This window comes from Opisthorchis viverrini (genome assembly GCF_000715545.1).
Source record: "Opisthorchis viverrini unplaced genomic scaffold scaffold2821, whole genome shotgun sequence".
In the NCBI taxonomy this organism is placed as follows: Eukaryota; Metazoa; Platyhelminthes; class Trematoda; order Opisthorchiida; family Opisthorchiidae; genus Opisthorchis; species Opisthorchis viverrini.
This window is the reverse complement of record NW_008752423.1, coordinates 15,844-29,083: the sequence shown is the minus strand read 5'-3', so window position 1 is coordinate 29,083 and position 13,240 is coordinate 15,844. Positions and strand designations below refer to the sequence as shown.

At 43.6% G+C, this 13,240-nt stretch overlaps 1 protein-coding gene across 1 annotated transcript; it reads left to right on the top strand.

The window, feature by feature from the left end:
- Positions 1-2,927: 2,927 nt before the first annotated feature.
- On the top strand, positions 2,928-13,240 carry T265_15704 (hypothetical protein; the record flags this gene model as incomplete). Its single annotated transcript, XM_009178981.1, has 4 exons — positions 2,928-2,997; positions 4,832-4,906; positions 9,949-10,067; positions 13,138-13,240. Coding segments are annotated over 4 exons (365 nt in total), but the record flags the coding sequence as incomplete, so codon positions are not given.

Genomic DNA, 13,240 nt, shown 5'->3' with positions numbered 1-13,240 from the left:
CTCAGATCTGCTGCTCGAATAGACCAAGTCTCACAGCCATACAACAGAACAGCCCGTACTGTAGCTTGATACACACGTCCCTTCGGATTAAGGGATAAACCATTCTGACGCCATAGGTGTCTCTTTCCGGAATAGTGATATTAAAGCGATAGAGTAAACAATGTTTGACAGAATTTGGTCTCTTTTTTTGACAGTGGTACTAACACCTCTCAACCTATTGCTTACCTAGTGTGACCTAGCTTCGATAAAATGTGACTTCCTTCTCGTATATTTATAGCGTGATTAAGAAAAAGAAGAGCAGGAAGGATACATTTAGCAGGCAACCAGAGTTACACAATCAATTTCCACTTTTTTCGCCCGTTACTTCATTCTGATATCCATCAGAAAATACTTACAACATCACGCCTAGCCCTTGGAGGAGATTATTTTTGTGGTGTTCTCAAGGGAGTGGGGCGTAAAACAATGTGTTTAAATCAAATGCAGTAAGAAAAATTCGAAACCTCTCAAATACGCAGTGTTGATACTCAGTAATTGTTCGAATCAGAATGGTTTCAGCCTTCAAATGGAACATGTTAGCATGAAATAGCAGATTTGGTTCACTATGTCAAATCAGGCGCGAACCCTAGAGGATGAAAGGGAGAAATTGCTATTTCGCCGTTTTATATGGAAGTGACAATAACACGAGGAACTGCTTACGCAGATCTGACTTTTATTCACGGAGGGAAGCTATCTCAGAAAATTTCAAAAGACAGCTTGTGTTTGTATCCAGCACGAGCTAGATGCATTCGTTGGGTCGACGCGATGTTAAATCTGAATCTGACGGCAAACCACCAAAGACGATGTGTCCTCTATGGTTCTGATGCTTGTCTATGCGTCTGACGGGCCATCCGTTCCACTGCTTTCAGCCGAACTTACCTTTTCATTCTGTCTGGATAATTGGCGAAGCAACCACACATGAATCGATGGATGATGTCGAATTTGACAGGTGGAGGTAACGGAACCTTCACTACGAACAGCGGAATAGGACCTGTCTTTTCAAAACAGGGTGGCCTAACTGCGTACTCGTTCATCTGCATCACAGATGTCAAACGGTTTTGAACAACTCCGCTTACTTTCAACAAACTTTGGGCTGTTTGACTTCGTTTTTTGAGGACCACCTCATACTGTATGATAGGCACCTTGTTGTTTGGGTGAGAGCAGACCGAATATTGCGCCGGCCTGTTTGGCACTTTCCCCATGTCCTATCTAAACCACTGGTTGATAATCTTGGTAGCTCGGGTGACTGACTGTTGATCAAGTGGCGGTTGATCTGTTCATCGAACTTGACAGTTAGTTTCCACTGACGAAGCCAGATCGTGTTGTTCATTGTACAAGTGACTGACTGTTGATCAAGTGGCGGTTGAGCTGTTCATCGAAATTGACAGTTGGTTTCCACTGACGAGGCCAGATCGTGTTGTTCGTTGTACAAGAACGACATAAAGACGTGGTGCCAGCCGAACCACCGTTTGCCGAAGAGCGTGTTGTTTTCCGTACCCAACTCAGAGTGATGGTAGAGGGATATGAAAGAGATTACAAAGCGTTACAAAGCTGTTGGTGCTGCTCGCCTTTCAGGATGGAGACCGCGTGATCCTCGATGTGCCTGGTTGAAGGCACCGCAAGTTATGGCTGCTAATCGATGTCAGTGGCGTTCTCGTTGTCATTTTCTATCCAGATTTCTTGAATGGGTGTTTGGAGAATGTTTGTAGGAAGCTAACACTAAGCCTCTTCCCCGTCCACTTTTTCACAACGAGACTTTCAAATGAACCATGGTTGTTCGTCGGCAAAGCGTCCATGTTGAACTTTGATATTGTGCAGTCGATGATGATGGTGATGCATACCGAACAAGGAAGAATCGCATGGCGTAGAAGCAACGTTCCATTTGAGCAACTTTTTGACCCTGTTGAAGATGACTGGATTTGTTATTCGATTTCGTATTCTGTAGATCGTCGCGATGGTCAATTCGCTGCCACAATCGGAATCGCATCTGCATTTGACAATAGGATATGTCGTCCTCTCTCTCTCTGTGAACCGATGGCTGCTGTAAGTCTAAGGTTCCAGCTGAACAAACTTTTCTACCCTCGACAGGGCCGGTAATCAATGATGGCTCTAGTGATACCGCCAACTATACGTTCAAACACACCACTCTGGCTTCCAAATCTGTAGTTTTCCTAGTAGGCAGTTCAACTTTCTATAGACGTAACGCATTACTCATAAGGTTGCTGAAGACCCTTAGACAGCCAACTGAAACACGAAGCGGCTCGGTACAGCATGTCCATTTTAAGCAAAATGGTATAAACGAGAGATTCAGATTGGTCTCCCGTGAAAACCAACTTGGTACGTAAATCAATGTACTTTGGTAAGTTCGACTTTCTGTTTTGCTTGAATCCGGCCACCTATTTGACACACAGCTAAGGTTTAGTCTCGTTCCTACCTCTCATTTTAGCGCTGCATCATGCCCGTAGCCCCATGGCATCTTCGGCCGTTAAAGTAGTTCGATCAGCAGGCTCTCAGCCTTCTGCACAGCTGACTGTTCGTATTGATTCTGGTGATTTTCGCTGTCATATAACAAGTTGTTTTGACAAAAAAGTTTTCTTAAGCCAATATTTTAGTGTTTGCTAGCGCGATCTCGGCCGCGCCAGCACCATATTCTAAATCGGGGAAAGTGACCGTGGATGCTATCGTTCAGTCGATTCTAGGGAGCATTACGCTAATTCTACACCAATCTCGCGATTTGCTGTGTCATTTTTCCTCAGCTAAAAAGCTAATGAATGTTAGAATTGTTTTTCATTACAAATGTACTGACCCTCAGAATCAGATAGCCGCATTTTTTCTCTAACAAACGTTTACCACTTCCTGTTTCAGCTGAAGTTTGGCCGGGCCCTCTCGACATGAACCAAATCTGTGGTGTTTGCGGCTGGGGTCTCCTCATCCTGGTCACTTTTCTCCCAAGAGGGGAAGGTAAGTACTTTCTGAGGTGATGGATGGTTTATGGATATTTTACATGGTTCATTTTACTGTGATTTCATTTTTCATCTGTGGGCGACAGACACAGATTTAACTTGTGTTCCAACGTCATCAGCACGGTAAATACGGTTTTTGGTGCAGATATACGGTCTCGTCTTCAGTTCCAACGCATGGCTGCACAAATTTCTTCACCAGGACGGCGTTTTCTTTTCCTGTATCCAAACGACTGTAGTCTACATTCAGGCGAGTTTTTTCTGATGAAAGCTATCTACCCCACCCCACCCCGGCTGACTTTCCGGTTTTAAGGCATCCTCTCTCTAAGTTTGGTAAATAGCTAGCAAATCCAGCTAAATTTTATTAAAGGCGAGAGATCCCAGCTGGGATTGCCATTAACATCAAACTAATCTGCAATTTGGAACTCTGGGTATTTGTCCACCAAGCAGAACGAAACCGGTGGTGGAGTTGTGTTAAGGTAGCTAACATGAGCCTTTGTTGAGGATTCGCACTCAGGAGAGGCTACTGTTAGCTGCTATCATTTTTGGTTTGTCCTTTAAAAACTATTTGTTAGTGTGCTCGACAAACTGAGATGAGGAAGCGTCGGTCAAGTACACTGACTAGTTGCATCGACCACTTCAGTTTGACCTTCTTTCGCCCTTCTATACCTGAAGCGCGCTTTCAACAGCGAGAACAAAATGAAAGGGCTTGTAAATTAATTGGAAATTACTCTATTATATCTCAATTCCCCCGCACCCGTGTGATGCATTCGGCTGGCGTTTAAGAAAACCTTAGTTGCGTCGCAATGTTTTGGTTTTGGTGCAGATTATCTAGAAAACAAATCCTGAAAATGTGTGTTGTCCGTCACCTCCTACCACCATAGTCTTGAAGACTCGATTCGGCCGATCATCATATCTTAGATAGGGCCAACCTACTTTACTCAGAGAGCTGACTGACAGACTGTTCTCTGAGTTGATTAAAAGGACACCTGATTTCAGCGAATATACACTCATTTGCAAATTTATTTGGCTTATCCAGAGACTACCTGGAACCCAGGTGAATCTCTCGTTTGTGATGTTCTCAGGCAACTGAATGTGTTTCAAGTAGAACATAAGGTTGACGGAAACCAGGGGACTGCGCCTACCTGATGAGCCCCAAAAAGGGGCGAAACCGGTCGTGGGCTGTCGACGGATTTTCAGCAACCTTGTTAGTAGTAAATTACAAAGTTAAACACCTGATTTCGTTTTTTATATGAGTTGAGGAGATTTCCAGAAAGTTTGAAGAATCCTAATTTCCTCCAGAGTTATGGATTTGCCGTGAATAAAATTCGATGTGCTGTTTTCAACATTACAAGCTTGATAGAAAACCTCCTTTATGCCAACTAAACGGGATGTCCCGTGGAATCACTTGTTGCTTTTTTCAACCTGTTTCAACAACAAAGTCACAGACTGGATCGGGTGGTAACAAGCAGCTGACCCACGGTGAATGGTTTCCACAAACACATTCCGTTTCCAAATTTGCCAGAAGGTGTTCTGTTTGAAATTCAATTTTGGGTATAAGCTCTCTTTTTGAGTTGTGGGATTTTTCGTGGTATTTATGGGGACCCTAGTCCAATTCTCTGACTACCGGCCTGAATAAACCCTATTGGAGTAATTTTCACTGCACATTTGATTGGAGAAGAACTTGATTCGATAACCAAATGGACCCGATTAGTTGAAAAAGATGGGGCTGGCAAACTTTGCCATCTTGCACTGATACCCGTACACTTACTTTACCAGGGATAAGCTGGAATAATTTTCACCTCACTTTCAAGTACATTTTCTCCGTACTTTAGCAATAATGAACTGCGCGAAGTTCATCAATCATTTGATGCAACAGTTTCCGGTGGACTACCCAGAGGATCGATATTGTGAGTACCATCTCATTTTCAGGTTTTTTTCATTAGAGGCGAGTTTTTCATACAAATGTGATTTACTTTCGATACAGCTTAACATGCGAGGTGGCTGAAGTGAGCCGCTTTCTTTGTGCTCTTGCATGATCTTGGTGAATTGGAGGGGTACATCGAGATTAGTGCAGGCTTGGTCTGCACGGTAGGTGTAAGGTCACTAGAATAGCTGAAAACAGTTAGTCGCCCAACTGTTGAGCTCCATCCACATAGACAGAACATTTTCAAACAGCTACTGTTCATACATACTTGATGTCGAGCTACTCTCTGAATCGTTAAATCTGAAAACCGATATCCACAGCGAGTAAATACAGCGCGACAAAATCCCAGTGCTTCACTATAAGTGCACTACTAATCAAGAGAGTGAAACGATTTCTAGATTTCACTTGAGGAGTTTTGTTCCGAAAATCCGCGAGGAGTTGCTTTTAAGGAACTGACATAAAATCGGAGACAGACGGAAAACAGGCACTAAGCCAATGGAGAACCACCCCAGGTACTCTCTTTTCATGTTGAATTCCGGTCATATCATCCTTTACGGAATATGTAAATGACATTAACGCCCATGTTTCCACAGTTACGTTCTACAGAGTCCATCCGTACGTCTTTAGTCGTAGACATACATCTCTGCATGCTCAGTGTACTGACATGCCTCAGTGGTTCCCAGAGCGTTATCACATGAAACAGAAGCCATCGTCAGAACGAATGAGTTGTATGAAACTATGTTTGTCTTACTGGAGCATTTTCTCTTCCTATCTACCTGTGACAGTGACGAGTGTTTTTCACCTTGCTAGGAAACACTCCAAAGTATTAAGTGCTGATAAGTATTGTGAATTTACCAATTTCCAGCAAAAACCAGTACTACTCCGCTGAAATTTATTTCTTCTCTATTCGAATCTTATCCGTTACATCATCATGTTTAGAACGAATCAGGTATCACCGTCCAAGGTCAGTCCAAGGTCAGCGACATTCAATCAGGGACCATGTAAATCTCTTAATTTTTCTTGGTTTCACGCACTCCGAAATGGTTACGGAATGTCAATAACCCAAGACTCGCTGAGTAATTGTGCTATCGCAGAAATGGTAAGCTCTCAGATGGACTTCGAGGCATCCCACTCTACAGGGTGAACTACCAACCAAGATTGGTTAACGTCAAAGAGTCTGTTGCATACCTTTAAAATTAAGATCTGTAGTCTCGATTCTCAATACCACAAGACGGAAGAATGAGATATTACAGCAAGACATTACAGCAATGGTCCATACCTCTTGGTTTATCAGAGGCGGATTATGTTCCGCCACGTTTTGGTGGTGAGTTGCCTGACTTGCAGTAATGTGCTCAGCCCGACTCAGCACTGGTGTGGCATTGAAAAATATCGAACCCGCAAAGACTTACAAGATGAGTAAATGCTTCTATACAACGAAAACGGACGGTTCGGTCTCACTCGGGTGCCCGGCAAGGGTACTTTGAAGCTATTTGGAAAGGCCTTGAGGCGAACCTTTCGGAAGTCAAGGGGGCCTATATGTCAGTGGACGGATGTTCAAATGAAGATAAACTACAGCGCTTATGCGTTTTGTGAATAACAAATGCTGCATAACTCATGAATCTGTAGAGAAATTCGAACTGGAGAAATTTCGGTTATTAGCTGATGACACTCAGCCACGGATGATGTACTAAACTAGCACTTAAACAGGACGCGGCACCATTATCCTTCAGTCACGTGATATCTCCCCTGTTATCGGGCATGGCCAATTCCTCGAACGATCTTTCAGGTACGGGATATTTTGTCTGGATCAGTTATTCATGGACAGTCCGAAAACTTTGAAGTTGTTTGCATCGAACTTCCCCACTCATTGGTGTTGCTGATGATTAACGACAAAAATTGTATCACCATGCAGTGTTTCTCCTCGTTTCAAGATGGATTATGTTTGCTTACAGGAATGAGTCCCAACTGAAAGTCCTCTTATTCGGAACCTTTGATGTGCTTGAAATGCGAAACCAAATAACAGGGCACCATCAACTTCTGCTTCCGTACTTTCGTGAGACGGCACCATCATTAAGGGTTGCTTTTCCCTATGAATCAATGGATAAAAGTGACTGGAGTGTCGTTGTACTACTGTTAGTCAGTTTTTATCTGCCTCGATGAGTTGTAGGTAACTCGGAATGATTGTGGTAGACTAGTACTAAGTCTGCTCCCTGTTTAATTTCATTCTTTTCTTCAAAATGAATCTAGCAAATAAATCGTGGTTATACGGCAGCGAAGCATCAGTGTCGAACACTGATGTCATGCTGTCGATGATGATAGTGTTATGGGTGATGATGGCATTGATCCTGACTGAGCAGTACGGTGGAAACCGACGGCCAGGTCATAACGGTTACTTCAGTTCCACACTGCTCTTGATGATGATGATGATGATGATGTTGATGATGATGATGATGGTGAATCGCACAGAAAAGGTGTAATTAACAAGACCTTTTTGTGTCACGGCGGAAGTTGAAAAGAACGAGGCTTCACAACGTAAATCTTCTCCGTCCAAAAAGAAAACGAGAATGGCTGCAGCCAGTCGTTTCACTGCTCCGCCTGCCAACATTGTGACGTATGGTTTTGGTCTAACGGTGCTACCGAATTCCGCTCAGGGCATGAGTGTATCAGTTGATCACTAACGTTCTCTGCACAGACATTGTTCTGGACAACCCTGAGTCGGCTCCAAATATAGTCGGCGTCGCCACTGCTTGCAAAGGACGATCAAAAGCAGCAACAATCGTGGAACAATGCTGGATTTGATGTGCTGGGGACTGGCCGGAGATTTAGTCTAGATTACACCTCTTAGCTCCGAATAGTCATATGCTGCAGACTGCTGGACGAAAGACTGTGGAGCACAGGACTGTAGATCCTGGGTTGATCTTTTACACCCATTTGGTGTGATGTTCGTCAGTTGCTGTGTTAATTTTATCATTCCGGAGGAAATTGAAATGTCCTCCCGAACGTTGCGGAAACCGCGAACTAAGCTGTTTGCCGTTTGCAACAAATGCCTACATTCTCACTGGTGCAGAATTTTTTGAGACGGTCATCAGATACAAAACTTACAAACAACTATGAGTGGGATTTTGTTCCGTCAATGAAGCCAGTCTGTGCTTCACCGACAGGACAAAACGTCAAGTTTTACCCGATGTGTTATCCTCAGTGTTCGACATGTGAAGTTGTTGACGCAGGGCCCAATGAATGGGGTCGTGAACTTGCAAGCGGACGACCCAGTCCTACCTACGAGTGGACAACCCATGAAAGTGAAGCCGATGATGGTTCCCATAGTAATAATGATAATACTAGTGGTACTAATAATGGTAATGACGTCTCCTTCCGAAGTCGGGGTATTTTGAGCCTGTCCTTGACCCTGTCTTTAGAGTATTTAAAGCTGTTCTAGAGGTTGAGGCACCTCACGTTGCAACTGTGATAGGGAAGTGGCTCAACCGCTCAACTCCATATCGTTCACCATCCCGATCCCTTTAGTTGGGATACCGGTTTTCCACTTTGCTCTTTTCTGTCATGTAGTTTCAACGACATCCATCGATTGGACCACCACCGCCTGTAGAGTTCGGTGTGGCATGATGGACTCCACAGAGCTGGCTTCCACTGATATTTGGCCTCACACAGCTGCGAAGTCATAGAGGAGGACGGAGGGATATATGTACTTGGGCAGCAGATAAATTAATATTGACAGAAACAACAGAACTGTGGCGAACAACAGATTGACCGACAGGAAGCACCTGTTTGGTTTTAAGACGTTTGTTTAGGTGCATCATAAATACGGACAGCAGCAGCAAGCTAGCAATTCGGAGGATTTCGGGAAACGGTTACAAGAGTCAGCGTGGCGGTCTCCGCATGACAAGTGATGAAATAAAGCAGTACATCAAAAGAAATTACGGAAAAAACGACATACAGGGTGCGGAGGATGAGACGCCCGTGAGGGCCATCAGACCATTGGGGAGAAACAACCGAACAGTTACGGATAGATGTAAACAAACCGAGCGGTCAGAAAAGTGATCGGCAGCCAAAAAACCCACCACAATTCCATGTTTGCTCCTTAGTGTGCACCATCACACCTATGGCATACACGAATTGCTCTAGGGTCAGAGGGAGACGGGAATCACACAGAATGAAATGGCCTTGGACACTTCGTGCGCAGAACAACCTGGGCCAGGTGTTGCGTGGAGTGATCTTGGTCACGTGCCCCGTGACCAGGTCAGTAGTGTTCTGAAATCCATCCTGACGTTCAATGTACACTCGATCCCTGGCAAGACCAGCTTCCCCTATACATGGTGTACTCAGGTATACGCAGAGCCGGTAATGATGAATGTGAAAATTGAGCAACCAGTTACTTTTCCTCGCAAGCACATACAACCAGTTGATTGTCCGCCGCATAAATAATAATTCGGGTGGCCTGGCAGCTATGTGTAGATAAGACGTCACAACTGAACGGCTATCAGTACTATTTGAATACAGCCAGTCGACGGATCGTCCAGCTGCAAGATTCATGAAGGTAAGATTAGCTTCGGTGATTGCTGAGGCGTGTAAGACAGCCGTGTTCGATCAACCGAACGGATCCTCATCACTATTGACGGCACAAAATTAGTGTTCAACACTGTCGCTTCGCTTCCATACAACCATAGAATAAAATATCTAAGGCGATTTATTATCATCTAGGCAAAATAAGAGGTTGTGGCTCCAATTCTCCTGACAGAACAAAATCCTCAGGATGAACTTGTTGTCGAAAGAAAGGGCTTTTAATTCACCATACATGCAAACATGACTTAGCAGATGAGTCTTACTTTTGAACAAGATGGTAATCATGTAGTCTCGTAGACGTTGTGCTACTCGAAGAAAATCCAGAAACCCCTAGGAGCGGACAATCTTTCTAGAGGATATCGCTCCTCATAGGTATTACTGCATTCAAAAAAGTAAACAGTCACTTTCTGTACACTCAACATTTATTACCTTTTTGTTTTGTTCCAGATTTAAGGTGCGCAGACAAAAGATGCCTGTTGCACGTATTCCTAGAAAAGGATTTCTTTGCAGCAAAGCGAATATGCAATCAACTGACTGCAGAGTTGTGGATTCCGCGACCAAACGAGGTAAGTTAAAATGTTAATTTTCTGCTGCTTGCTGGTCACGGTTGCCCCGCTTCGGAAAATGCCCTTTTGCGCTCGATTCAATTAACCCAGGCTTATCTACAGGTTTGGTATTTCCGGAAGATAGAATTAAAACGTCGCAACTCTTCTTTCAAAATTAGGCGATTTCTGCGAAATTCCTTTTGTGCTTAAATTTATTTTAGCGACGACAGTTCGGTGGGTCAGAAGGAAGCGCGGTCTGTCTAGAATTAAGTGTCATCAAACCTCTGCCGAGGCTTGAGCGCTGATTTTGAAAATCGGGAAATCAATATTACAACCCCAGCGGACAATCTTCTCCTGATGAGCTGTGTTATGGGTCGGGTAAATTTTTCAGCACGGAAGTTCAAGCGTAAACCAATCACATCGTTTGCATCTGTCTCTGTAAGGCAGTACTACTTGTTGCACAAGGGAGTTTTGTGCATAAGATGGCTCAGAAGGTTAGTTTACTGAATTCATCTCACCAGTAGCTAGTTGTGGATATCGGTCCAAAAACGCATCCTCTTTGGTTGTCTTTGGATTTCAGTAAGGTTTCCCTGTTTATGGCTGACACATTCACACTGTCTTCACTGATTTATGATGACCGTATGGATGAATCGCTGCTGGACACAAAAGGTGATCACGTGAAAGGAACGGATATAGATGGCTGGTCTAGATACCACAGCGTTCCTGGTGCATGGGTCTTAAGTGCGAAGTTTAACGCCTGGAAAGCTGAAAGCGGAAAAATCAAAAGGGCTGATTTCGATGAAGCACTAACGATCACACGACTGTCTAAATGAGACGAACGTCCATACTGTTTTCATACCTAATCAAAGTAGCCCAAACCTAGAGAAATTAAAAATATCCCGTGAATGCCGGTTTCAGATCTCTGTTAGTCTTATTACACAGAGCAGGGTCGTTTATTCTTGGCTAATCTGAAAGTGAAAATGAATGAACCATTGTAAAGATGTAACATTACTCACGTCCTTGCGTGAGCTATTTGAGCAGTTATGTACGGTCGTTTTGCTACTGACCCCCGTGTTCAGTCGGCTTTTTATTCAGTAGTTAAATGATTGATACAACATAGCCTTGATTTTGGCCGTGATACAGGTTATCTGCTTAAGCCCAGATGATGTAAAAGTTGGTCGAAATCCAGAGATTCTTTCCTTTCCTCATGAGTCCGAGCAGTAACATCTGCCCTTCCGACCCCGTGGACACGGTTTGTTTTATCAAACCGTAACTAGTTGATCTCGGTCCAATTACTGGTCGCTTTCGGGAAGACAATAGCCAGTGGTAAAGAAGTGGACAGGGTGGTTCATGAGGAAAAAGGAAGCACTTGGATCTCCCCTGTAGACAGCCACTTGTGTGGTAGAATGGAGGTCACGTGGCATTTTATGAAAGTTTTGGTTTCCGTTGGTTGTATTACTGTAAATTTTCTTCTCTTCGTCGACAGTGTTGTGGTACTGTCCTAATTTTAGTCTGGAGGTACATGAACGGACTGACTGATTACAAAGAGGCTTTCACTATTGGGGTAAACGGATTATCGAGCTTCTACGCCTGTCCGAAGAAAGATACGCGATCAAAATACCTTAATGAGATCACCACGAGGACTGTGTTATATAGTCTTCTTTCGGGGTTCGAAATGGATCAAAACTGAGAGGTAAAGCTAATAAGTGAACCGTCCATGACAGTGAACCCGCCTCCCTCGAGAAAAGGAAGGAAATTCATTTTGAAGAGAGAGATGAATTTTCTAGCTGACCTTGCTTTTGTGCTCGAAATGTAGACTCGGTTCTTGGCTAGAACAGCGGTAAACAGGGTTATGAACTCAAATATTCATTGGGTTGATGAAAGTACTTCCTAGATTAGATTAGTCAGGAGAAAGTGAGATATTCAAAAATCAGGAACCGAGTGCACGATGAACTGCTGCAAGAAGTTGCTTGCAATAAACTGACAGACCAGCGACCAATCAGGAGGCACGTGCATAACAGTCGTCCTGCGGAAGCCGATCGCCACCACGTGACATCCCTCCTCACCAGTGAAGATTCATATTGACCAATAATACAGTGTACTAAGAATGAGTAAAAATGGCACTTTTACATTATGAATTACTGAATGATTGTTAGGGAGTCTTCTTCAAAGGAATGGATCTTTTATGTGTTACATATATAGTTGCGGGATGAGGTTGAACGCTATCAGAATCAGGACAACTAAAACAGTTTAGGTACGTAAACCTGGTCGAAGCTGAAATGCGGAACATATTGATAGACGAATGCAATCATTACAGGCGCACTTCACACGAAAATCACTTAAACCAGAGAAATTCAAGCATCATTCAAGACAATCACACAGCCATCCGCGTCGTTTATATCATCATCAGCATTAAACACAGGTGGATTAGTACCCAAAAATCAGATCCATTTATCTACACAACTCTGTTGTGAATACTGCATAAAGTGGGGTAACAAAGATGCTTTGTGTCAATTGTAGATTGCCCGATTTTTTCACTCAGTTCCTGTGACCGACCCATCTTTGTACCTCTGTCTACCTGCACCTTGAACTCTGAGTCCTCAGTCGTCTTCAACAAGGACGGGTCTGTCGCGAATTAGTACAACCTTCTCTATTGAAGATTGAGAGGGAGCATCACAAGATCCACCATACAGTAGAAGTCATTCAGTTGATTCTTGAATCTGTAGGAAACTGAAGAACGCTTTTCACAACCACATCATTAGAAAAATGTATTCATGATTTTGAACATTTAGATAATTAGTCGCTTCATGCAGACTACATTTCATAAGAAATGCACCCAGAAAAGTACAGATTGAGATTGTTGACGTTGAACCTTACGTGCTTAGGGGTGAGCTGCAGAATAAAACAGTGAATAGTGTAGTATGAAACGAACTAATGACTTCGGTTGTTTTGATTCTATGACTTTCATCGCTGGCCTGCCCTTGCTAATCGTCTTCAATGAACACATTCATCCGGCTTCAACTGCAGGGGGAGTGAGTTCCGAGCTCTTTCCTCAAGTCAATCTCACCGCAACCTGCTTTTTCTGTTTCAGAGAATTGGCTACGACATGTGGATTGGTATTTTGGGCATTCAGCTAAACAAAGAGGACATGGAATTGGCGTGGGGCACGGCCGAGCTGGATGTGCTAAATGAAG